The sequence below is a fragment of the Ambystoma mexicanum genome, chromosome 6p (assembly GCF_040938575.1).
Source record: "Ambystoma mexicanum isolate Mex_15411 chromosome 6p, UKY_AmexF1_1, whole genome shotgun sequence".
Taxonomy (NCBI): domain Eukaryota; kingdom Metazoa; phylum Chordata; class Amphibia; order Caudata; family Ambystomatidae; genus Ambystoma; species Ambystoma mexicanum.
This window is the reverse complement of record NC_090935.1, coordinates 1,521,797,871-1,521,825,606: the sequence shown is the minus strand read 5'-3', so window position 1 is coordinate 1,521,825,606 and position 27,736 is coordinate 1,521,797,871. Positions and strand designations below refer to the sequence as shown.

The 27,736-nt window shown below is 47.0% G+C and overlaps 1 protein-coding gene across 1 annotated transcript in view; it reads left to right on the top strand.

Annotated features, from left to right (window-relative positions):
* KCMF1 (potassium channel modulatory factor 1) overlaps nt 1–27,233 on the top strand; it is a 527,710-nt gene extending 500,477 nt beyond the window's left edge. Inside the window, exon 7 of the mRNA XM_069626384.1 lies at nt 25,325–27,233. Coding sequence (XP_069482485.1) covers nt 25,325–25,586 — 262 coding nt within the window. The 3' untranslated portion in view covers nt 25,587–27,233. The remainder of the gene's footprint in view (nt 1–25,324) is intronic.
* Nucleotides 27,234–27,736: the final 503 nt, after the last annotated feature.

The following is a 27,736-nucleotide window of genomic DNA, read 5'->3' as shown; positions in this document are numbered from 1 at the left end:
CTTTCGGATTGGATTGAAGAAAAGCAGCAGCAGAGCCTTCTTCTGCCAGCTGGGCTTCATGGTTAAGCATAAAGTTTCGACTTCAGTTTCTGAACAATTATGGTCAGTGAGAGGTCCCCTGATATACTGTTCTGTCTCTCATTCACACTCCTGAGCCAAGCTCAGGCAGCCAATCATTCAGAAGACCATTCAGCAGGCAGGCAGCCAATCAGGCTCACAGTGCATTCAGGCAATCCTTCTCCATCCAGATACTCCCAACAAGGAATGTGGATTGGGGCAAGCACCTAGCCTTTCAGCACACCACACTGCATTCATACCAGTTTCGGGCAGGGCTGTCTCATTCATTGTCACACACCAGAAACCAGACACCCATAACATGAAATGTTTATTGGTCACACACTCCATTCACCCAGGTCCCATCCCAAGGGCGTACCCACAACATAGTAATTGGGAAGGCTCAAGACAGTCTTGCCTGGACTTCCCCACAGTACCATATATGAAACTTCCACCCAACAGCCAGTCAGGGGAAGGGACAGAGTCGGGGCTTCCCAGGACTTTGGGGAAAACAAGGTAACGGGCAATAGAAAGCAAGAGGCCACAGGGGCCATCTTGTCTTCTATCAGGAATCAATTGATTCCTTTGGCAGGGCCTGGGTATCCCAAATGGAGGATACTCGGGGCACCTGTCAAATTCAGCATGGAGGTGCCACCCGCTCATACCCTGCTCTGTGGGTCACACGCAGGTGCCCAAAAACATACACTAGGGGTACAGGATTGTAATCTTATTTGTAACAATTCTGATGATCTGGTGCTTTGTTTGTTTCCTCAGAGGGAAGAGTGCCCTTTTATATTTGAGGCTGTGATTTTTAACCTTCAAAATGGTAATGGCCCCCCTGAAAATAGTCTGGTTGGCACTGAGGGCCTTCCAATGCCATGCACGTTGGATCCTGTTACATGTGCGAACAGCCTAAAGTTCTATTATTGGCTACAGGAATGGTATTTTGCTCGGTTAATGGGTGGCATGGGAATGGCATTGCAGGAAACTCCATGTTTATTAGTTGTAAGGGCAAAACCACATTAGATTACTTTTGGATCTTAGTGAATAGTTGGGAAAGTATTAAGAAATTTAAAGTGACAAATATATTCACCAATCATATGCCCTCTTATTTGCTGGGGATGAGTAACGGGTATCCAAATGGATAAACTAATCAGCCCATGTACAGTAAGGTTCTAAGTGCGACCAAGAAGAGAATTTGTTGGGATGCAAGGATCAGTGATGCAACCCAGAATGAAGTTATAGCGGGCAATTGTGAGCTTTTATCCTCTATTTTGGAACCAGGTGCCTCTGCAGTAAGGGTCCTGAATTCCTATCATGAATTAATGGTGAATACTATGTCTAACTTCCGTACAGAGACATAGGCTTGTAATGGCTCAAAAAAGATATTCTGGTTTAATAAGGAATGTAAATTGACTAAAGCCCAGCTATTGTCAACTCCAAAGTCAGAAAATCAAGATTAGCAAAGGATTGTGCAAAGAGCAGCATACAACAAGGCCAGGCAAGTTAGCAAACTGGAATTGAAGGACCAGGATTTGGAAGATCTGCAATTGGCTGCCTTGCAATCTAATTCCTTTTGGGGAGTTTTTAAATAACGTTTTCAAACATAGGAACAACAGTAATATAGTTGATACTAATGTCCCGGATAACGTTTGTATACAACCTTTCTCTGCCTTGTATGGAAGTCTCCCTCCACAGTTAATCCAGGATGGTTTTTAACTGTGACTAAGGATGAAATACCTTCCATGTTATGTGGTGTGCGATTTAGTCATCTTGAAGTCTTAAATGCCCTACGAATGCAAACATGGGGGAAGAGTCCAGGCCCGGAAGATGCTCCCTCAGATTTGTTTAGCTCTTTAGAGGATTTTGGGGTGCTGGTTCATAGCATTCTATTCAGTAGCATTTTTTCCGATTTCTTGGAGGCAAGCCATCATAGTTCCTATTTATAAGAAGGGGAGTAAAGATGTGCCAGCAGTGTATAGACCCATCTCCTTCCTAGATTCCCAGTTTAAGATTTTTGGCAGGGTACTTTTGGCCCACCTACAGGATTGGGTGAATGAAGAACATATCCTTGTTGATAACCAGCTGTGGTTTCGGGAGTGAGTGGGAACAAATTAGCGGGTTTAAATCCTGAACCTGATCACAGCTAATTCCCTTCACATGCATAAGGAGACTATTTACGACATTTATGAACTTGAGCAATGCATTTGACAAAGTTGACAGGCCAAAGTTACAGCAGTGTGTTGACAACATGAACTGCCCAATAAGAGTCTATTTGGATTCTTTTGAGCATCCATAGTGATAATTCAGCATGTATAACCCCGGGGGAATAAGGGACAATGTACACCTTGGTTACTAGTGGACTCAGACGTACATCAGGGTTGCGTCTTGTCCCCATTACTCTATCTACAACCTCACTGAATGTCTACATTCTTGTAACGCTGATGGTCCACACTTTTTGGAATGCACCATATAGCTTTTCTTCCGAAAGCCGATGAAATGGTTTTGTTGGCTAGTTCCCCTGGTTCACAACAAAGGTTGTTGGATTCATATACCAAATTTATGAAGGGTCTTCATCTGCTGACAAATGCAGCTAAAACGGCAGTACTATTTTATACCCCTAGGGGTAATGTGAGGGGTCAATAATGTGAGACTGAAGACTGCTTAGTTTTCTCACAATTCGATTTTATTTTATACAGTTATAAAATAAACCCCAACTAAACCTACTCTACCAGGGGATTCCCTGCCTACGCTAGGATCTAAGGGAAAACCTCCTAGCATTCACAACACTAACCCTGATACTAAACAACATAAATATTCAAAGCAACGTAAAAACAACATAAATGAAAGCTTACCAAACAACCAGTGTCTTTGATGACTTCTACTTGTCCTGGGCAGATCGTGCTCTCCCAGGAAGTCCCAAAGTCAGTTCTTGCAAGGAAAAGACAAGTCTTAAAAAGTTGCAAAGAAACAAAAGTTTACACAAATAAAAATCCACTGGTAACAGTCCCTTCTTCGCCTGATGAAGATTCCCTTTCCAAGTACCACAAAGAAAACAACGGCACCAATTGGGGGGAGGGGAGGATTCCTGGATGACTTCTTTCCAGGAATTAATGGGTAAAGTTGAAGACAAAAGTACCACTTCTCTTGACATCAACTCCTCTGCTTTCATCTTGTGCTGTGTCTTTTACATACAGTTTGTCAGGATGCTCTGCTCTCTCTTCAGCAACTCCTATCTACTATTGGAACTGTGCAAGCAGCCTCCCTTGCCCCATAGTGGACTTCAACGTCTACTTCTTTTAACTGATCTAGTTCTGACAAGAATGTTGACAACCATAGTTCTACTGCAGCTTTTAAGGTTATTCAAGTTTACTGCTGATACTGCAACTTCAACTTTGGGTAACTTCAACAAGACTTCTTCAACCTCTACATGTTGGCATGGCACTCTTCTCTCCTGTATAAGAAAGGGCAGCCTCTTTGCCTTTCCTTGTCTTGCAGCTACCACAAAATCTGCCTCTAGCTTCCAGACTTTTTCTTCTCCACACACCACAGTCTCAGCCATGCAGATTTTAATTCAGCTTCTGTTAACAAGTAGCCAACTCCCTTCCCCATCTTCATGTACACCTTTTCCTCCAGCAGTGCTATACTTCCAGCTTTGGATAACATGGTCACCCTGATTTTAGTGGACTCTGGTGTAACAACAGCTTCAATGATTCCAAAGTAATAGTGTGTCGTTATTGAATGAGCAGGATTTTTAGTCTATGGGCTTGGGTAATACTTGAAGCATCGACCACTTCTACTTCAGTGTTTGATATGTCACAAGATGTCTGTTCGGGAGAATATCATTGTAGTGCTAAATTCCTCTCAGCCTAGAGACCCCCAGCTTGTTTGCTGGCCTTTAGGACTTATTCATTCTAACCCTGGAGTGAGTGACCTTTTTCTCACTCTCATGTGTTTTGACCTGATTTGGATTATGGGTTTCCTGTTTTTGGAGTCTGACAAACTCCATAGTCATCTACTTTTTGTATGGTGACACACAGCACCCTCAATGCAGTTTCATTGAGGAATCCTTTAGATTTCTCGTAAGGTTCAAATACTTTTTCTTGTGTGAACTACTGGTCCCAAGAATAGTAAAGTGAAATTGACTTTACCTACCTTTTCTCTTTGTAGGTCCAGCACAGTATTAGCCCCTTATCCTACATTCTCATGTGAGAAAATGTTACCCTCACTACTTTAAATGCGTGGTGGCAGTGGTTTAATTTTCCTACCATTGTGCTTTTCTACCCCAGGCTGAATCCTCAGCTGCAGTGTAGCACCCATGGGTGGCAATTTTGTAAAAATGGCCCTGGTCTTCTTTTTTTCACCATTTTCTGTTTGTGAGGTCGGTCTTGGGTTTGACTCTGCGTGCTGAGCCAGGTTTGAGCCCCTTGTTCGTTTTGCCTTTGGCGGGCTTCAGGGCTGAAGCCCGCCTCTGGCTCCAGTGTGTCTGGAAAGGCAGAATATGAGGAAGGTTCTCAAAACTCCACTGTTCTTTGTCTCTAGGAATGCCTGAATGCAACCAGTCCTGATTGGCTGGCTGTCCTTTCAGGACAGCCACCCTACTGTGCGATTGACAGCCTAAGCTGTGCATGAATGGGAGAAACCTGCTTAAAAGGTGAGGGTTTTGGGACTAGAGGCAGAGTCGACCACTGGGAGAAACACCTGATGAAGAAACCGTGAACGAAACTTGCTGCATCCTCCTGGACCTTTGAATTGCCTGGTGAAGCCCTGCTGCTGTGCTGCAACACCTTTTTCTGATCGGCAAGCAAAGCTCTGGAATGAACGACTTCTTCCCTTGGGTTAGTGGGACCAACTATAACCCCAAGACGAACTCCACTGGACCATCTTCCCTGATTGGCTGTACTACTTTGCGCCTGCAGGAACCAAGTGCCCGGGGTCGAGAAATCCGTTGCTGATTGAAACGTCTCCTAAGGACCTTCCAGAAGCAGGACGACAATAGCTTGAGTCTCCTCACCAGAGTGCAGGACTCAAGGAGTGAAGGAAGCCCATCCGAGATCTGCAGTGGTGCCGTTTACCTAACGCGGAAACCACAAAGTGCTGCATATCTGAAAAGTGCCTGCAGCTGCCGATGACCTCCAAATTGCTGCCGCAGGAGTCCTCCAGACATCCTCCCTCTTTTTCCCACAAGTAAAGCTCAGGAACCCAGGATCTGCATCAATGCCACAGGGCAGAATACAGCTTGACCACTCTACTTCAAACCAGAGGTACTGTTTAGACGTGGGGTACTTACCTCATTGTCTTTAGCTGTGCTCTTCTCAGTTGAGACTTGCATTTGTCTATTACTTTTGTTGGTGTTGATTCCAACTCTGCTTTTCACAAGTGTAACAGCTCGTGACCCTTCAAGTGCTTTCTACAAAACTCTCTAACTTTGTGCAAGACTGTTTTATCTAAGAAGTGCCTCATCTCCATAGACTATGCTCCGATTGACTTTGGCTGTCTCCTGGCTCCCTGCAGAATCTTCTAGTACATTGACTTTGATATTTCTGTCCCTCATAGGTGGTAACTTGTTTTTAGACTGTTATTGCTGGGAAAGGCTTGTCTAGATTTCATTGGAAGATTTAAGTATACTTACATGCCCTGAGAACCTGTTTAATCTTTTCCTTTCCTTTTAACCTTTCCTTTCTGCAACTGTAGAACCATTGATATATAAATAGCATTACTGTCTTTGTGAATGAAGTCACCTCCGGGTGTAGGAAGGGTGTAAAAAGCATATCCAAAGAGTATCCACTAACTTGTGCTGATTCTGCAATAGTATTTTAAAGTATATTTGATTGTTACATATCATGCCCTTTTTAAAGGACGTTTATTTAAAAATGGATGTTAAATAAATAACTATTTACAACTGAAAACTTGTGTGTAAGTGTTACTTGGCTACTTGTATTTGCGAATTTCATTGCTACAGCTCGCATTCACCCCTCTTGAGATGGGCCTGGCCCCTTAGTCACCCTACCAACTTGTTTAGTACAGACCTATACCAAAAGGTGGGTTACTTAATACCAAGCAGATGTTGTGTAGTCTCACATAGTGTTACATAGGCAAATAACATATTCCACGATACAACTACCCAATTTTCACACACCCAGGTCTCAGGTGTCCACACAAAGGTAGTATAGCGATCTGTCTTTAGTCATTTAGACAGAAATACAAGGTCCAGTGAAAACATACATATTTTAATCAATATACACAAAATTACTACAACACAATAAAAACATATAAAATACAAGCATTTTGTCTGTCTAACAAAGATTCTGTCCAATTAGCATATCTACCTCTATGGGTCATCTATTACTAGATAGAGACAGGAGGTGAAGTTAGTGCTGAAAGTGAGGGGCATATTTGCAACCAAATATAAATGTTAGCCCTTTCTATTTTCATCTCAATCTTGTCTACACTTAGTCGTGTACGCTTAGTCGTGTTTCTGGATATGAGGGTTAGCGCACGCCTGTGGATAAATCTAGTTTGTGTGCTCCCTCAGAACCGTCCTCAGGACACGGCACGTGATTGACTTGTTTGTGTCTTGGAACGCGTAATAGCATATGCGTCAGGTGCTATAAGAAACCAGAAGAATGCTACAGTTAAAGTCAATATGTATACCCCTATATTATCTCTGATGTGAATTCACATCACTGACCTTCAATTTCTTTGTATTGTGTGAAGTTAAATTCCCCGGATCATGTATTTCAACGACTTTTCCGGTGAGTGGCTCCTGTTGCACACTGTAAGAAGAATGAAAAAAAACCTCCATTTACGTTTTCTGCACTCCTGCATTCTATCACAAAAATGCTGAATGCAGGAGATGTTGGGCACCAAACTTATTTTTTGGTGGCCAACTTTGGCTACTGCGTTGCCGTTTATTCGTACTCCAGTCGACATTGGTCTGCCATTTGGGCCCAGCACGATAACCTCTGTTTTTGAGGGATTGAGCTGGAGTTTATTCTCCAGCATCCATCTCTTAATCATGCTGGCACAAGACAGAACCAGGTTCACTGCTTCTGAAGGCTGATTAAGTTGCACATAAACGTGGGTGTCATCAGCATATGAGTGGTATAACAACCCAAATTCGGAAAACATATTCAGCAGTGTTTGGATGTTAATATTAAATAACAGAGGCGATAGCGAGGACCACTTTGGTACCCCCCGCATGCAAAAGGTAAAGTCTGAGAGAAAATCTCCCACTTTCACCTGTTGAGTGTGATCAGACAGAAAGGACACAAACCATCTCCGGGCCTCTGCTGCGATCTGTGCCACTGATGACCGTCTCTTAATGGAAATGAAATTAGGCACACACGATTTTGTTTTGCTCTTGAACTCCCACTTCAAAAGATGAGTGTTTGCACCTTTCGGTCAGCATTAATCTTCCAAGGTATCAGGGGTGGGGGGGTGGAGGGGAAAACACTGTTTCATGACGCACAACCTTTTTAAACATTAAACTGAGCTTAGTAATGGGAGTCGCGCTACTGCTTGGCAACAAGTTTCTTCTAACAATAAGGACAAGAGATGCTTTCAATACACGCAGGGTATTTCAGATTGGTAATTTAAGAGTCTGTTACATTTCCTTTGTTAGAAAAGACTTCCCAATTCTGCAAACAACTTTTACACTCTTGGATATGTATGCAAGTGTTAATAAAGCTGGCTACAGTTACCAGCAAGGTATTTCTGTTAATCTGGAGTACAGAGCGTCCCATTTCCCACTCCACGATTGCAGGCTGCTGCTGCTTCCCGGCTTGGATTCTTCTCCTGCTATGGCGCTCTTGGGCAAAAACACCCCTCTGCTGCATGGGTGCCTCCGATCTGGCCTCATTGAGAGAGTCTTCACTCTCCAGCTTCCCTCAGTTTGCTTCTACACACAGGCCGTGGGAGAATGCACGACTTCTGCTGCATTCACAGCAATCAGGGTGACCTCGAAATACTGACTTTCTCTCCCAGTCTCTTTCAATGCTGCCACAGCCAACCAGGGTCTGTGAGCACAGGACCAAGTCACATCCTGCAGGTGAAATCTGCCCTTAATCTGCTCCGGCGTCCCTTCTGTGGTCAAACCTCTTGTGAACGGCCAGCCTCGTGCTCCTCTGTTTCTGCTGACCTTACAGCTCCTGCTCCAGCTTCTTTCTACTGCTCCTCCCTGTTGCTGCCTCGTATGCCCCTTAGGACTAATTGCCTCACCTTGCCAAAACATATTTGGCTTGCCTGCGTGGCCTTGACACATGTATGCGTCTTTAGCCCTCTTCAGTCTCTGAGGGATTCTGGGACATGTAGTCCACTTCAAATGATTTCAGTTTCTCTACTTCTTTAGGAGATTTAAATATGAATTCGAGGGGATTGGGTCCTCCGACGTATTCCATATCAATGACAGTAATCACCACAGCTGTGCTGCTTCGGAAAATCTTTCTGCGTCCTGCGTCGATGACATCGATACGCTGTCCTCGAGGGCCTGCGTCCAGCCGACGTCACCGGATGTTACAAGTAGGACGCACGACACCCGTAGCCTCAGTTCTGTTATTTCCGCGAATGTGTTCGCTTCGGAGATCTTGGCGCACCTCGATTCTACTGAATCCTGTTCCTTCGGTTCTTCGAACCTGTTAATTCCTTGCGAATATTGTATGTCGTCTTCGGCTTCTTCCACCCCGCGGTCCAGTTTTAAGAAGTGTTGGGTGTGCGGGTCCAAGATGTCACTGACGGACACGCACAACGCGTGCCTATGGGAGGACCACAATACGGATGACTGTCGACTGCCAATCGCTCACATTGAAGGCCTTGTGGGAGCGTAAGAAGCTGTCGGTCGGTAAGGTGGCCAAGCCCCAGAAGTCGCATTCCACTGGTCTTTCGACGGATGATTAGAGGGGCGACTCTCCGCATCGTCGTCGTGAGTCCGGGGGTTCTCAGTCTGGGAGTCCGTCCCGCCATTCTTCTGCCTCTTCGAGGCACTCCAGGAAGCGCCATCACAGGTCGCCTGCCCGTCCTCTTCCGAGGACTCCGCCCGTCGGCGGGTTGCTTGTCCCAACAAGCATTCCACTCCTGAGGAATATGGGATTCCTTTCGAAAGGAGATGTTGGCGATTTTCCAATCGCAGGGCTGTGGTCCGTCCGCGCCGTAGAAAGACGCCAGCCGTGACCGTTATAGGGATACTGCTCGTACGCCTTCGGGCTCGAGCGGTTGTCGCGACCACCGGGCGCCTTCGAGGTTCTGGTCGGACAAGGATGGTTGCTCTAGACATGCCCGTTCCAGGTCCCGGTCCTCGTCGCCTTCGAGACCGTGAAAACCTGTGATGTCTTCAAAGAAGACATCGATGCCTGCGGCTGCCCAGAGTTACGCTCGGGGCTCCGCCCTCGAGGCGTGTGTCGAAGCTGTCGGCACCGCGCTCGACGCCGATTCCATCTACGCCCTTGGCGCCTTTCGAGGCAGATTTGTCGGCGGTTCCCCGTGGCACGGTGGAACCCCTCAGAAAGGCTCTGGCCAAGGCTAAACATGTCTTTGTTCCTTTTTCTGTACCCTCCTTCCGGCCTCTGGATTATATTTCTGAGGTGGATGAGGGGTCTGAGGAAGGTGAGGTTCCTGCAGAGGTTCCTGATGACCTCCTTTCTGGTCATAGCCAACTTGAGGACCTGCGTCAGTCGTTGCACGACGCCAGTGGTCTAGATACCTCTCCGGTGGTGGAATTTAGTAGGCCTGAGCCTGGCACACATGCCGAGTCCTCATACCGGCGCCTGATGTCGAGCGTCATGGATTACCTGGGGTGGTCGGCCTCCTCTGGGGATTTTCAGCAGGATGACCTGACTGGTATGGTGCTGCCATTCCATATGGCCTTGAAGAGAAGGGTGGCTGCGGCTTGGACTTCTCCGGAGAGTCTCCCGGCAGTGAGCAAGCCCTTGCCGAAGAAATATCACCCAGCCAGTGGCGGCCCCTGCTACTTGACCATGCAGACTACTCCGGAAAGTTTGGTGGTGCAGGCGGCTACGGCCCCCGCAAAGCAGGCGTTGTACCCTACCATCCCTCCTGATAGGGACGACAAACGTTTTGACGGCTAGGCTAAGGTGTTCTCTTCTGGGGGTGTGGCGCTTCAGGCTGCCAATTCCGTTTGTCCCTTGTCTCGTTTCACGCGCACTCTGTGGAACTGTATCTCCTTAACGGCTGATCATATTTCCGAAGGGGAGGAACGGGATGGTTTTCTTGCTATTGTGCAGGATGGCAAGGATGCCATGTATGAATCCGTTCAGTCGGGTCTGGACTTGGTCCATGGCGGCGAGCACCGTAATACGCAGGTTTGCATGGTTGCGGAAGTCGGGGTTTGCTCCTGATGTGCAAGTCCGGCTCCTCATCATGCCCTTTGACAGTGAACATCTTTTTGGTAGCAAGGCTGACGAGAGCCTTGAGAGGTTGCAGACCTCCAAAGCTGCAGCAAAGACGTTGAACGCTGAAGTTTACCAAACTCTGTCTTTTCGTCGTAGGGGACAGCAATGGAGGGGAGGTTCCTTTCGATATTACTCATCTTTTAGTAAATCGAGAGGAGCTGCAAGTCAAAGGGGCCACCATAGGAGTGCCAGAGGTGGAAAATAGGGTACTCGAGGTGCCAAGGCAGCTCGGGCAGTTGCCTCTTTGCCCTCAGGCACTGCCGCTGCCGCTTCAGCTCAGTCATGAGGCCAGGTCCCATGGTTCGTCGGTTGGGGGAAAGCTGGAGCAGCATCTTGTAGAGTGGCGTGCCATTACTTCAGATGTGTGGGTTCTGGAGATCATAGCTCATGGCTACAGTCTTCCTTTCCGGCCGAGGCCTCGTGACAATCCACCAGGGAATCTCTCTTTGAAGAGTCGGATCTGCTCCTTGCGCAGGAAATTCAATCCCTTCTGGAGAATAGAACTGGTGCCTGTAGCGGAGAGGAACAAGGGATGGTATTCCCCTTATTTTTTTATTTTGAAGAAAGACGGGGGATTGAGACCCACCATGGACTTGCGCAGTTTGAACAAACGCCTCAGGTAGGACAAGTTCAAGATGGTTACTCTTTCTCAAGTCTTCCAGGCCCTTCAACTTCAGGACTGGTTGTTGTCTCTCGACCTCAAGGACGCTTATTTTCATGTGCCGATCCATCCCAAGCACAAGAAGTACCTGTAACGCTCACCTGGTTCCCACGGAGGCGCGGCGTCGAAGGCGCAGAACTCTGAAGATGGACAGGAAGGGCCCCTCTATTCTGGCTTCCCTGGCTCGTTGGATACCCTCCTGTGCGTGAAAAGGGAGTATTACCAACTGTGGAACAATGCTCAAGCCTCCCACTCCCTTCCAACCCTCCACGATACCCCGTGAAGCCTCACCTTAGGGTTTGGAAGGATGAGCTCTCCATCCTGCTTCTGATGCAGGGGCGCGTTGAAACCCAGTTACTTCACTGGATTGAGGATTGATGGGAGTTCAGGTAAGCTTGACTGTTCAGGTAAGGTGCTGTAAAAGTTCTGTTTAAAAGTTCAAGCTTAATAATAATGTTCGTTGTCTAATTGCAGCAAGCGCTAATGCTTATGTCTTTTTCCCCTTAGGGGCCGGGGTTCGGAGTGCCGGAGATATGGCGCCGACCCGAAGTGAAACAGTTCTGGATGAGCGCTCAGGTAATGTCTTTGCATTCGCTCATTCAATGTCTTTGTCTTTTTTCCCCATAGGGGCCGGGGTCCGGAGTTGCCAGGAAGCGGCAGGACCCGAAATGCAGTGGGAATAATCCAACAGGTACGACTTAAAAGGAAACTGAGCTTTCCTTATTCCTTTTCTCCCCCTCACCTTTGTTCTTGTCTTTTTTTCTCTAGGCGCCGGGGCGTAGCTGAATCCGGAAGATCGCTGCTGAAGATGGAAGCGCCTTGCAAAGGTGAGTAAAATGCAGCGCTGCAGCGATCGAAACGAAATGCCTTTAAAATGATGTCTTCCTTTTCAGGGCCGTTGGAGAAATGACTCCGGGATGCAGATTTAGCAGGTAAGGGCTTTTCTTCTCCTATTCTCTTCCTTTCTCCCCTTGCAGGTGTTCCAGGATGCTGGCAGGCGTGGCTGAAGTCAGGATGCAGGAGCTGACACGGTGAGCGTCCAGCTGCTAGGTGCAGAACAACGCGAAGCATGTGTGGCTGTTCGGGTGGGGTTTAAATAGCCTTGGAAGAAGTTCCTGGTATGTATCCTTCCACCAATCAGGTATGTATCCTTCCCCGACCACACCCGCGGGGGTGAAGTAGTCCTACAGGTTAAGTAGTCCCATTCAGGCCTCAAGAGGGCCTGGATGAAGCAGCAAGGTCTGCATCAGGTAAGTGTGCACCCAAGCACTTAAACACATATCCTCTTCTATGAGCCTGGCGCCTAAGGCGCCAGGACTGGGGTCCGCTATGAGCCTGGCGCCTAAGGCGCCAGGACTGAGTCCAAAGGGCCCCGACTTGGGCCCGCTGAGACTTCCCTGGGGAAAATGATGTCTGCCTCTGGGGTTGCTGGGCCCGGCCTGGCTCCTTAGAGGTAGGCATCATGACAGTACCGGAGGTTCGCGACTCGCACTTCAGTTCTGGGTCCTGCCGTTCGGATTGACCACCTCCCCGAGGGTCTTCACCAAACTCATGGTGGTGGTGGCAGCGTATCTCAGGAAAGGGGGGATTCGCGTCTACCCCTACCTGGACGATTGGTTGATCAGGGCGGGCTCTTCCGAGCAAGTCCTGGATCATCTGTCTGTCACCTGCCATTCCCTTCACAAGCTGGGCTTCTCCCTCAACTTAAAGAAGTCACACTTGAGGCCAACACAGCGGCGCCAGTACATCTGAGCAGTGCTCGACACATCCCTGGGGCAGTGTTTTCCTCCCCAGGTGAGGACTCATCACATTCAGCAGATGGTGCACAAGTTTCAACACGCCCAGACTCTCCCGGCGTTCGAGTTCTTGAGGTTGCTCGGCCTCATGGCATCCTGCATTCTTTTGGTGCCGGAGGCCAGGTTGCGGATGAGATCTCTGCAGTGGGCCCTCAAAATGCAGTGGTCGCAATCCTCCGGCAGGATGTCGGACCCCGTTCAGGTGCCGCCCTCTGTTGCCCAGGACCTTCTGTGGTGGGCTGTCGAAGGCAATCTGATGAAGGAGGCTCCATTTTGGCTACCCTGGCCGGAGGTGACGATTGTGACGGACGCATCCCTCACAGGATGGGGACCTCATGCCAACGAGCTGACAGTCAGCAGTCGTTGGTCTCCGTCGGATTCCAGACTCCATATCAATCTGTTGGAGCTGAGGGCCCTCAGGCTTGCCCTGAAGGCTTTTCTGCCGACTGTGCGAGGGAAGACTGTCCTGATTCTGACGGACAACACAGTGGCCATGCACTACCTCAACAAAAAGGGGGAGGGCAGGGTCACTTCCTCTGTGCAGGGTGGCGATGCAGCTCTGGTTCTGGGCCATCCAGCGGGAAATTGCGATCTCGGTAGTTCATCTGGCTGGAGACTAAAACGAGATGGTGGACGCTATTAGCAGGCAGAGCACAATCTCTCATGAGTGGGAGCTGGCTCAGGAGATTCTCCTGGAGATCTTCGCCCTTTGGGGGACCCCTCAGGTGGACCTCTTCGCCTCCAGTGTCAACCGGAAGTGCGAAAGGTTCTGCTCGTGGGAATTTCCTCCAAGGGGAGCCTTAGGAGACTCGTTCGTGGTGGAGTGGTCCTTCCCACTGCTGTACGCGTTTCCTCCAGTCCCTGTCATCCCGCAAGTGCTGCAGAGTTACAGAGGTTCGGTTCCCGGATGATCCTCATTGCTCCGGCATGGGCCCGGAGGACTTGGTACCCGGACCTTCTCGACTTGTCCATCTGCCCTCCACGTTGGCTTCCCTACCGAGACGATCTGCTCTCACGGGAGGGGGGTCAGGTTCTCCATCCAGAGGTCAGATCCCTCAACCTTCACGCTTGGCTTCTGAAAAGTTGAGGTATAAGGATTGGGACCTCCCTGAAGACGTAATGGGGGTGTTGCTTTCGTCCAGAAGGCCGGCAACAAAGTCCCTGTACCGTTGCCGTTGGAGAAAGTTCTGCGACTGGTGCACGGTTAAGAATGTGGATCCTTTTGCATTTGACATTCCTGTGGTTCTGTCTTTTTTGCTTTCGTTGGCCCACAAGGGCCTGCAAGTGGGTACCATTAAAGGTTACCTGGTGGCGCTGTCTATATTTAAGCGCTCGTCTGAGGAGTGTTCTTATTTCAAAATTCCTTTAATTTCTCAGTTTCTCAAAGGACTTACTAATGTGTTTCCGCAGTCACCTTTCCCCGTGCCTGGTTGGGATTTGAACCTTGTTCTGAAATTCCTTATGGGTGCTCCGTTTGAGCCTTTACATTCTTGTCCTTTGAGGCTGTTAACCCTTAAAACTGTGTTTTTAGTTGCGGTCACTTCCGCTCGCAGAGTGAGTGAGTTGCAGGCACTTTCAGTTAAGCCACCCTTCACTGTGTTTCATAAGGACAGGGTTGTCCTTCGAGTTTGTCCTTCTTTTCTTCCGAAGGTGGTGTCGGAATTTCATTTAAGCCAGAAGGTAGTTCTTCTGGCATTTTATCATCCTCCACATCCTGGTAAGGAAGAGGAGAGGCTCCATAGGTTGGATCCGAGGAGAGCTTTAAGTTTCTACATTTCTCGCATGTCCTGGGTCAGAGTGGACGATCAGCTCTTTATTGGTTACGCTGGAAGGCGTTTTTGACAAGCTGTTACTAAGCCGACTTTGTCTAGATGGATTATCTTGGCAATTTCTGAATGTTACCGCTTGGCGGGTAAGGACCCGCCGGTTGGTTTACGGGCCCATTCTACTAGGGGTATGGCTCCCTCTACTGCCCTGCAGAGGGGTGTTCCTATTTGTAACCTCTGTGAAGCAGCCACTTGGGCTTAGGTCCATACTTTTGTACGACACTACTCCCTAGATTCTATCCATGGGCAGGATCTGGCCTTTGGCAAGGCGGTCCTTTACTCTGCAATTTGATTGGGCATTCTAAATTTCTATATTCTTTTTCCCTCCTCCATACGTTGGTACTGCTTTGGGAGTCTGTCATTGATATGGAATATGTCGGAGGACCCAATCCCCTCGAAGAACAAGTTACTCTCTTACCTGGTAATGTTCTTTCGATGGGATGGTTCGACGACTTATTCCATATCGCTCCCTCCCTACCTGCCCCACTACAGAATTTCTTATGCGATTGCAGCTTACGTTTCCGCAAGACTTTCTGTGGTCATACTGGCAGACGATTGGTGCCATACGTTCTGGGGAAAAAACTACAACTGAGGCTACGGGCGTCGTGCGTCCTACTTATAACATCCGGTGTTGTCAGCTCGACAGAGGCCCTCGAGGACAGCGTATCGACGCAGACGCTGAAAGATTTTCTGAAGCAGCACAGCTGTGGTGATTACTGTCATTGATATGGAATACGTCGTCAGACCATCCCATCGAAAGAACGTTACCAGGTAAGAGAGTAACTTGTTTTCATCCTTTTGATATTATTAGAATAGGAATTATAGTGTTTAACCCTTTGAGAGACAGAAGAGGCAGGAAACGTCACATATTCACCACTCTGATGGACATACCCTTGATAATGTAGAGGACATGGAAACTTGGCGGTATAAAAGATTGGTTTCTCTGGTTCAACACTAATTTGATTTGCTCCTTTTTATAATTTACCTTTTCAACCATAGGAGTATAAGATATATAAAAAATTTTAAGTTACTCACTGTAGTAACTAACATACTCCTAGTCCACAATCCCCTTCCCTCCATACTGTATGGGCGTCCCTCGCTAGGGACATGAGACAGAACCTTTTTCATCAGAAACCATCTTCTGCCCCTTATAGGCGCTGTTCTGGGATAATGTGCTCCCCTGACTCTGTCCACCGGCGCCACTCCTCAGTCCCCATTGACGCATAAACAATATGACCATTGCCTAATGACATCAGTTTTATTAGGGGGGGGAGGATGGTGGGACGTATGGAGGAAAGGAGACTAGGAGTACATTAGTCACTACGGAGAGTAACTTATAATTACTCCTACGTCCCGTCCCCTTTCCTCCATACTGTATGGGCGATTACAACTGAATGTAGCCCTAGGGTGGAGCGCTGCCCCATTTATGAAAACAAGTTCCTCAGTACTGCCTGTCCAAATGACCATCACCTCCTTGATGCCCGAAACCATCCACCATGCTATGGAGGCCTTGGTAGCCTGATATCTCGGCCTTGACCCGCCAAAGGTGACAGAGAGCCTCCAACTTGCAGAAGCTCCTTGTCCTGTCCAGATAGAATTTTAGAGCGCGCCTGACATCTAGACAGTGTAAGACCCTCTGAGCATCGTCCTTAGGGTCCAGAAAGAAAGTAGGTAACACTGTTTCCTCATTGAGCTGGAAAGCAGAAATTACCTTGGGTAACAACGCGGGATGCGTTCTCCGGACCACCTTGTCTCTATGAAAAGTACTGTAAGTTTCAGAAGCCACCAGTGCCTGTCTGAATGAGAATGGTCTTGTCACTGATAAACGGCAGGAAGGCTTTGAGAGCAAACCAGATCGCCTTCAGCTCTAACCAATTGATATGAACCTCCTGCTCCTGAAGGGACCAAACTCCATGGACGCTGTGGTTGTCCACGGTAGCCCCCCAGCAGGAATCCATGGCGATGATGAGTTGCGATGCTGACTGCGGGAAGGGCCTGCCTCTTCGCAAGTTGCAGTCTGTGCTCCAACAGACAAAGGTCTCGGTGGAGAAATGGACGGATGCTGACAAGCTCTGTTTGGGAATCCCGCTCCTGACTCCATGAGAATGCAAAGTGCAGCTGTAATCTTATAATTTTCAGCCTCGTGTAAGGCACTGCCAGTAAAAAGGCTGGCATGATACCCAAGAGGTGCTGGTACCACCAAGTGGAGGTCACTGCTCTGCTGAGAAAATGCCCTGTGGCCCTCTTGATGACTGTGAGCTTGTCCTCCGAGGGGAAACCTTTCTCGTAATTTGTGTCCCAGATGAGGCCCAGGAAAGTAAGGCTCTGTGTAGGCTGCAGCTGAGACTTCTTGAGATTGATGGAAAATCCCAATTCGTGGAGTGTATTCCTGAGGACAGAGGAGGTGTGATGGACTGCCTCCGGGGATCTCGCCTTGACGAGCCTGTCGTAAAGGTACAGGTAGACATGGGGACCCTGGGCCCTGAGAAGAGCCACCACTGCATTCATCAGCCTGGTCAAGACCCTGGGGGCTGAATGGAGGCCAAAGGTAGAACCTTGTATTGGCAATGGAAGCCCATGATCCCGAACCTCAGGAAGGACCAATGCGGCTGCCAAATCAGGATGTGTAGGTTAAGCGTCCTTCAGGTCCAGGGAGCTGATCCAGTCTCCCATGCATAGTGTCTCTGTAAAATAAGTGCTGGCGTAACCATCTTGAACTTTTGAAGTGGGAGGGAAAGGTTCAGGGTGGAAAGGTCCAACACAACTCGGGCCAGCCTGGTTCTTCTTGTGTATGGCAAAAATCCTGGAGTAAAAGCCCATTCCTCGCTGGGAGAATGGGACTTGTTCCAATGCCTGTCTCTCTACGAGTGATCGAATTTCCACCAACAGAGTTGTTGTTCCAATCTGTGGGAGGGGAGGAGAGCGTAGAGGGAGGGACGGGTAGGCGGTAACCTGTGGATACTAGTTTTGTGAACCTTGTGCGCCAACACTGCATGCATGGCAAGCCTGTCCCCTTTGGTCCCCCCACCGTAGACACGTGGACCTGTGGGGGCATGTCATGTTTTCTTTCCTGCTGGGACTGAGGAGGAGGACTGAAAGAAGCCCTTATTCCCTGCCTTATGTTTGCGGTGGTGCTGCCTCGGAGAAGGGTCCGGCTGTCTCAACATTCGTTCCTGGAAGCCCCGGAACCCGCCGAAGGCACGCCCCTCGTTGGAACGCAGGTGCTTCTGGCTGTATGTTTTGGGAGTGGTCTTTGTGAGGATAGAAAAGGATTTAGCAGTTTGGGAACTGTTCTTCTTATCAAGATACTCATCGGTGGTGGAATGAGAGGTCGCCACCCTCGAATGGAAGGTCAAATATTCGTTCCTGGCAGTCCAGGTTGAACTTGGTAACCCGTAGACAGGCAGTCTTTCTCATATCTTTGGTGACGCAGATGACACGGCCTGAAGTGTCTGTATATGCCACGGTAGACTCCATGATGTCTGGAGCCACCATTTTAGCTTCTGCCAGCCCCGCCTTGAAATGTGCCGGACTGTGCATCGGAAGTTCTGGAAGGAAGTCAGCTATTTCCTGCAAAAGTCTTTGGCTGCGAGCATGGCATCTGCATTAGACTGACGAAGGTGTAGTGAGGCATTGGAATAGACCTTCTTTCCATAAGCCTCCAAGATCTTCTCCTCCTTGCCGAGAAGCGCTGAAGATGAGGTAGCTGAGGACTGAGGATTGGAGTAGAGTGCGGCCCCAGCAAACACTGAAGAGTGTGCCTGAGGGTGTGGCGACAGCAAGAGTGGATCCTCCTCCATCTGCCTGCACTTGGCGTCGATGTGCCGATTGGTAGGCTGCGCTGAATCGGGTTTATGCCATCGCTTTTTGGCCAAGGCAACTACATCCTTTTGCATCTGGATCCCCTGGCCGCGGGGCGTAGAATGAGGACCTCGGTGCCACTGCAGGAAATGACCACAGGCGCTGGCGGTGGAGCTGGAGGCAGCATGTCCCTGATCACATCCCGAAGGGTGGCACCCATCTGAGGGGACCTGGTAAGCAGGAGCAATTTTTCAAACAACCTGTCCTTACATGCTGGTGGGGTGTTGGGTGTTATTGACAGTAGCAGGCGGCTGCCAGGGCCTGTGCGTACTCTGCCTTGCTGGTTGCAGGATAGATGAGCTGTAGGCCACGTACCTTACGAAGACCAGTCCCATTTTGAAACTTGTTCTCCCATCTGCTCCGCACCAAGTGGCAGTATCGGAGGAGCTGCCATTTTGTCTGGCGCGGTGGCCATTTTGTCATGTGCCAGCGTCGGGGTGCTTGCCACGCTCGACCCGGCCGCCTCCTGAAATCTTGGTGGAGTTTGATGCCTACCCTAAACCTCAGGCCGAGGCCTGGTAGGCGTAGTGCCCTCGGCTGTGTCGCTGGTAGTGCTGCATACAGGCGCCCCCTCAGACATTTGTCCGGTAGTAGGGCGTATCACCTCAGGTGGACACCCTGTTAAAGAACTTTGCGGTCCCTCCGCACTGTTTCCGGAAGGATCTAGCGTTTTGGTTTGAGATCCTGATCGGTTCCTCTCGCTCTGACATTTCCTTGGGAACGAGTTGCCCTTACGGTGTGTGAAGAGGCCCTACCTTGGGCCTTGACTTGTGTCTGACAAAGTTCAAGTCCTCTGGATGCGACCTCTGGAAGATCTCCCTCCACTGAGCTAGCCTGCTCTTCAGAGCGCACGGTGTAAGCACGTCACATGCGGTACAACCTTCCCAGCCGTGTTCTGGGCTAAGGCAACGGAGGCAAAGAGTGTGGGGTCGGAAGTAGGGAAGAGCCCCTCTCAGGCTGGACACCTGCTGAAGCCCTAAGATGTCGACATGCGCCGGGGAGGAGCATGATGCCAGAGGACCGAATACCTGATCAAGACCAGAAGACAAAAAGACAGAATCTTGGAAAGAGTGTGTGGAATTACAAGGCCAAAGCCAAACCTAGGAGCGCTGGTGAAAGCCGTTTGTTCCTGTCAATGCAATCTCCCCACCTCCGTAGGCCGGGTCTCCACGGAGGTGGTCCTCTCGCAGTACACCACCCCCAGGATTGGGTTCAGGAAGCATCTGCCCTCTCCTGGCCACCTGGGAGGCGAATCTAGGCAGGGTTTCAGTGGGGAATCCGCAGGATTCTCCTCAGTAAGTTAAAGGTTAAACCTCAGCACTTTAGGGGTTAAAACAAGTGATTGTCAGAGAGCCCTATGATTACTTGGGGGATATCATTTTCGACTGGCTTTAATGGTGATGTGCATGTGGTTAAATGGGCTCTTCTATGATGTTGAAGGCAATGTGTGGCTTAAAGAGGTTCTTAAGACTTTACAAGGCGCAACCCCTACAATCCTCTTGCATGTGTATACGACTAAACCAAAGGCTGTTGCCTTATACGGGGTGTAAGGGTTTTTGGTTATATTTCACCTTTTATATACACTGGAGAACTCCTACAGGTTGGGTGCAAAAAAAAGAGAACTCATACAGGAAACCTATCCTGGGTTTACCGCTCTCAATGCTGAATTATGCAATACATAAAGAGCTAGATGCAACAGCTCTAGAAGTTTATTTGAGATTGGAACCAGTTAAGCTGTGGCTCCTGGTCTGGACAAATGGCAAGGCTTTTCTTACCAAGGAAACTTTGCCCACCATCATGGGTAGTGCGAAAATTCCTTGGATGCCTTTTTATTACGCACTCCCTACAGGCAGGGAACCATGACTCCTTTTTTGATGAGGTCGAAGGATGGCAAAAATTCTCAAATTAGATGATCTCCAACCTGCACTCAAGTCATAATTTGGAAAAAGAACAGCGGGAACTCGCGAAACCTGCCAATAGGAGACATATCATTTTTTCTGAGGGCCAGCTACCTGTTTTTGTCTTGGCCCAAGCTAAGAAATGATAGTGTCCTTATCAGTACTAGGTTTAATGTTATTTTGTTGAATGGGATTACTGCAAAGTGGGCGGGTAATAATCCATCTAATTAAATCTGTAGGCACCTGTTCTTCCCGGCCTATAAGAAACCTTGTCGTCACTTCATCTCATTTTTTTAACCCTTTGACTTTTAGATGCTGGAAATCAGCCTTCATCTTGTTACACACCTTTCATTGCATGGGCACTGCTGGGGAATTATTAAATCATCTCTGGGAATAAGAACTAATCTGTTAAAGGCTGATTATGATTCAGGTGTCTTTTCAAGACTGGAGTTTTCTGCTGAGGGCTTTGCATTTTTCCTACCAATTGTTGTATTAATTGTTTGTATTTGTCTTTTTCTTGTTGTTGACTGAATGTGTTAAGATTACTTAATTGCTAGGTGTCCTTGAGATTATAATGGTATAAAATACGATTTGCTATTTTTCAAACAAACCGATATCTTGTTTTTATGTCTTTGTACATTTTGCTGTGTTTGTATATTGTTGTAAGTTTGATGGAACTATGTTTTCCGAATAAATGTTATACATACGTAAAGTGTATTATAACTGATGACCTGGAAGCCGTGGCTGAATTATTTGACATTTTTGCTTTATAAAAACAATGTTATGGGTGATCAATTAAGCCGCATGTATGTGTGAGCAGATGTATTTCTGATAAATGAGGCACATTTTAAAAATGTATAAAAAAATCTAAAGATGTGTAATTTCTTGCATCACATTCTGCGCATTTTCATTTTGATTCTGTGAACTTTTTGTTTTTAAAAAACGTAGCACAGACAAAGCCACTCTTCACTCTGAGCAGTTTAACAATTGTGCAGTCTAACTTTGCAGGCCCAGGCCAGTGTCACTATGTACGTGTTGCACTGAATGGAGGTTTTCATAGCGGCACACATGCCTGTTTTTGTGTGTGCAGCACTGTTAGGAAAGATTTCGTAATTGTAGGTAATTTTCCTTCCATGTGGCAACCCCTAAACTTTTTGCTGTTGTTTTTCACCTTGTTCTCGACTTTGCCAGAGAAGTGCAGCCTTCTGCTTCACTCCTCTGGGCTTTCGCTCCTTTCTTACGGGGAAACTGGCATGCCCTTAAGACAGTCAGTACCGGGAAACGCTGTTTTCCGTAGTTTCTTTTATCATGACACAAGAGGGCACTGTAAGCTAAGTTACTGCTCTCTTGGGTCTCTAGCCTTGCACAGGCCCTAGAGACTCGTTTAGGATTGTAACTGATCGGTGCAAGTGATTCACGGACGGGAATGGTGGCATTGATCGTTTCTTGTGTTTTGAGCTCCTTTTGGCGTTCTAAGCACGTTTCTCGCGCTTAACCCAAAATGGTGGCCTGGCTCCCAAAATGGCCAGACCACGAGGCTCCTTTGTCCTGTCCGCTGACCGTCTTGCTGCCTTCACCTTCCCCAGGTCGAGCCGACCCGGGCCTTCCTTATTTGGGCATGTACTTTCCCGCGAAACACGGATGCTTTCGCGGGCTTCTCCATGCCTGGTGTGTGCCTCCAGGATCTGGACTGGGATGTCTGGTCCCAATACACATCCTGGGTGCCAGAGAGTCTAGGGTGGTGTGAATGCCTGGGACCATCGTGGACCGTGATAGGTCCACGAATGGTGTGAGTGTTGATGAGCCGATCTCCCATTGGGTCCCCTCCGTTTTGGCGCGAAGGGAACCGTGGATAAGAGGGGCTGGAAACACCACTACCATGTCGATCTCCTGAGTTCTCACGAACGAAGGAATACAGGAGCCAAGTATCCTGCAACCAAGAGGCTGGACCGAGGAATCGCTGGTGACCCGCTGAAGGACTGCTCCTCTGCACTGCCGTCGCCTTGTGAAAGCCTTTTCACCTTTGATCGAACCAGAATGCCTGTACTGGTACTTCGACCCTTGGAATAGCGGGAACAGCTATTCTCGGCATCTTCACCATCTCCTGCTCGTAAGCCTTCTGAAGCGTCTCTGGGCCATCCAGCAGACTGACCAGCTTACACAGGAGTCTTGCTCTGTAACCGCCGCCAGGTTGTGTAGTATTTCGAGTCCTTGTCACTCTCACACGCTTCGTACACTTGGCGTTCCCAGGTCTGAAGTGAGTAGTGTACATTTGGCTCAGATACACACGGCCGCTAGGTTGCCCTGCTGTGGTAACAAACTGTGCGGGTTTCTTAGTTTGGGACGTCTTTTACTCAACTCTGCTGCTGCAGACTCAACACGACGACGAGACGTCCCCTGCGCTTCTGAACCTGCCAGCGACTGAAACTGACGCGGAGAAGCCTGGGTCTGCGTGCATCAGGGACCGGTGAGTAGTATAGCTAGGAACTGGTCGCCCTCCTGCAGGAGCCCATAGCTTTTCCCCGCTGTGTCAAAACAGCACGCCTTTCCGTACTTGCGCTCTGCTTCTGCCCACAGTGGAGGCTGCGCTTGAGTCGCGGAACACTGTTCTTCTTCATTTGTGCACTAAACTGAACTGCCTGATTTCCCTTGAAGAGACTCCCCTTTTGCCCGTTGGCACCAGCGTGTGCAGGTACTTTTGAGCACAAGGCTCCACTCTTCGCAGGGCTCGGACTTCCTTTTAGTTAGGTGTCTCTGAAGGCGGATTGGGTCTAAGCATTATTTCACACTGCCCGTTTTCCTTCCCTTTTAGGTGGACTACACATTTCGTGCATCTAACGCTTGAGACTTGTTGTATTTGTATATATATTGTATTGGTATGGTATGTGTTGGTTTACTAGAGTTGTATTGTGATTTCTCGCTACGGTCATTATTTTAAAGGCCTTGGAATAAATGTGTACATATTTTTTATATAACACATGTTTGGAGTAGTTTGTAAGTGTTCTTGCTTTGTGTGCTCATTGCGGGCTTTCAGTCACCCTCACCCCTCTTGAGACCTAGTCTTGACCGCCGCGATCGCTACCTTGATTGGTCTGGCTCGTCCAGAGGTTACCCTGTTCCAAGTAATTAGGTTGGCCTTCTGAACTTCTGTGCCACCAGGACAGAGTTCAGAAATGTTAAAGCCCAAAATTAGTACTAAGGATATGTTCAGGCAAGCAGATTTCTTTAGCTTGTAAGTCAGACCCTGCCTACATAAAATGTGACCATCCGAGGTGCTTTTCTCAACTGAAAATGTTAATATCCCTTTTTATAGAACAATTTGGTCAGTGTTGATTACTGTACTGGTCATCCATAAATGAGGCCCCCCCAACCCCCATTGCTATGTGAAGATTTACCATGACATACCAATTTGTTGTATATCAGTGCATATTTACATCGGAGGACACGTTTTTGAATATGTTCAAGAATATAATCAGCCAATCCTTTTCATGGTAAAGAACAGCCTGACTCAACACCGCCTACCTCAAGTATTGAACATAAGCAACATATTGAACAGAATCTAAGGAAGACATTCTAACACATACCAATTTTATCAACTGAGCGATAGCTATGACATGACGTAACTAAAGATTGAATACATAGCTAGAACAGGACAGAAGGACAAGGACGATTAACAATAGCACCCTGGCCCTGAATTACACACAAGCACCAACAGACTACTGACTGAAATGGACAGCGAGGGAGTAGTGGATGGCTAATCTACAGCAGTAATACCAGGGGTGGGGGGTGGACTAGACACACCCCGTCCCATTACGAAGTCAAATACATCACAATAACAAGGACAGTGGCAATTGAGCTTACCTACAGGAATACTAGTTAAATAGAACAAGATCTGCAAGGACTAGGATATATAACCTACTAACCCAAGCTCAAATCTCTACAAACCTAATTCACCCGAAAATCCACCTAACCATTTCTCGGCCCGCAAACGTCACGCAGTTCACCACATGCAGTTCACCACACCACAACAACAACTAACACGCACATAAACTGCACAACAGCACACAAGGTCTTGCATCGGTCCGATATTTGCACCAAAGCTCAGCCAGCGCAGTGGAAACCGAACTGAAGCCAACAGCACACCACTTCTCTCACTTATCTACTCCCTCTTCGCCCGACTAACCTAACCCACCCCTTCTTGTTTACAGATCCGCCTGAGCACCTGGGGACCAATTCCATTGGTGACGGTGCGTGGTATAAATAACTCTAACATAAGCAAACAAATCAAGCAACATAAATATGACTCCGATAATGAATGCGTACAGAAACATGTTAATTTCAATATGTACATTTCGAAAATAATCAGAAATTGTATTTCGTTGAATAAGGTTTTTTAAATACCACTGGTAAATGGCATCTGAATGAAGGTAGAGCTGAGAAATGTTCATTCCTGGAGTTCACCCACAACAAGGCACTTTAACATTAGTTAAGGGGCTAGACATAGACTGCTTGTGCATAGTATACAAATCGTGGTAGCTAACTGTCCATAGCGTCACAGAGACTTATTTTGCATCTTATGCTTTTGTTTATTGATAATGTGCAATGTAATGGTAAAATAGACCTTTTCTGGTTTGTGCTCATGCAGCATGTTCTTAGATTTATTTTTGAAGTCTGTAATTATCACTGGATTGGCTGCTCTCTGTCATGCATTTATTTTTCAATCCATTCTGAACTGTTTTCCTTTCTCAGAATCTGTACTGGAAGTTGTTCTTTCCTACATTGTTTGTACATTTTGACTTTTTTGCACACTTTATCTGTGTAGGTTGAATGACCCAAAGATGTCTGAAGAGGAGCGTCAGTCCATGGAAAGTGAGCGAGCAGACCGCAGCTTGTTTGTTCAAGAGCTTCTACTGTCAACATTGATGCAAGAAGAAAGCTCCTCCTCGGATGAAGATGAACGAGGAGCATTTGCAGATTTTGGTGTTATGGGCTGTGTAGATATTATGCCTTTAGATGTTGCGTTAGAAAACTTAAATTTGAAAGAGAGAAATAATGGAAACGAACCTCCGCCACCACCTTTTTGACGTTCTACTTTGCAGACAATGTCCTCTGTGCTGTAACTGCCAACAAAAGTGGACAAAAATATCTTTGGGTTTGTTTTGGTGATTGTAATTTCCGGTCTGTCACTCTTGTTACATTGTGTACATTCAAAAAGAAGAGAAAACATATATGATAATCAAATCCACATAACCCATTTTTACTTGTATAAACAAGTTAAATATATATGAGGTTGAAGCAGTATCTGCTTCCTCTAATTGACATGCATAATGCTATCCTAATATTTCACTATCAATTTGAAGATGGTGAAGCATAAACAACTCTCTCATGAAGCTGCTGCTGTGTGTATTTATGAATATTATTGAATAAAACTGCTTGGTTTACCTTAACAACTGCATGGAAGTTTTTGCAGCATGCACGAGTTTTAAGAACCTTTTCACTTAGTAAAACAAAGTTGCAGGTTGTTAGACGGGCGTTGTATTTGAAAACATTGAAACAGACATTTTCGTTATTAAAGGGATGGGCGCAACACAGTATACAGTAAAGTACTGTTTAATTTTCCACGAGGTAGTGTTTCCCCTTTTGTGTGTTCTATTAATATTAGCTTCAGTCAGAATGTAGCACAATATCTTATTTTGTGTGATGTGTTTTTGAAAGACAACACCTCAGATATTGCTACAAAATATAGGATTTCCACTCTTAACACCAAATCCTGATTTTTATTTGTATTCAGCTTTTTCCTATTTCTTATTGCTTCGACAATTTTAACTGTTCTAATTGTTTTATTTAAATTGATCGATTTGTAGTTAAGAAAAGGTTTTTCTGGTTTATGGCCTTAGTTTTAAAAGCCTTTGCGTTAGCTATCATATTAATGTTATTTATGCATTTAATTTGCTCCTGTTTAGTGAGTGGCGATTTGCCACAATAGGGAGAGCCTCCTGGTAAGGTTCAGCAGACCTAATCCGTATGTTTAAAAATTAATTCTTAATTCCTTTGAGCATATTTATATTTATCTTTTTGGTGACTATTTTGACATAAACCAATCCTTTTATTTTAATCATGCCACCTACATGTCTATATCTTTACACTAGATGTAGTCTCAAAAAAGTATTCAACATTTAGAGGAGTCTGGGAGAGTGATGGGTTGTGCCAGATTCAGACAGGGATTACAGGATTTTTCTTTGAGATTTAAGATTGGATACAAACGCAATACAACAGGTGCACACTGCTTATTTGCAAATCACAGCAACGAATTTAATCATGTTTTATTTATTTTCTTTGTCCTCTGTTATTGCCCCACATCTTTCCATGTAAAAATCAAAACCTCTCCAGGTGACAGTACATTTTTGTGCTCAAGCTGGCATTAGCACAAGCGGTTGATGTATAGCAATCCAACATAGCATCAGAAACTGGGCAGATTTTGCAGTGCAAATCATTTTTACACAGTATCTAGATGTATTTAACACTTTGTGTCAACAAACTCTTGTGGACATTGTCCTCTATAAATCTGCTTAGTAGAGTTGCTGATCCCAGTGAATTATCATTTTCTTTGGAGGTGAAGGCATTGGAAAGTTGGGGATATTCTTGGACATTTTCCAAGGCATTCTGTTTAAAACCACACATTCTGCACATTACAATGACACACAGTTCAATAAAGCATTTACAAGACTGTTGTTCAATTGAGTTTTTTTCTGGTGCGTTTGCCAAACAATCAAAAACAATTAGCACCAAAAGTAGAATGTTGAAATTCTCAATTTATAAGGAATCGAGCCATCTTTCCAGAACATGATCTTATTTCAAAATGGCAACACCTTTTTTTTCTCACCACTATTTGCCTTGGTCTACCTGCTATCTACTCATACTGCCATACTTCATCGCCCTCTCCTGCTACCTTCTCTTCACCTGCCTCCTCTTCACCTGGCCTTTGTAGAAGAAAATTGACTTATTACCACATGCCTGCTGAGCATCTGTTTTGCAATCATTGTGTAGTTTTATGTGGCTTTGATCCTCGTTTTTGTTTAAATGAGCATTAAGGGTAATCCAGACGTGGACCCCTGGCTCACTGCTCTTGAGAGGCACAGCTCCACCCTAGTGATGAGGTGCAACCAGACCGAAACACATGTCTGGGGTTGCTGTTAGCACTCTGGTTCAGAGGAGAATTGCCTGGCGTTTTGGT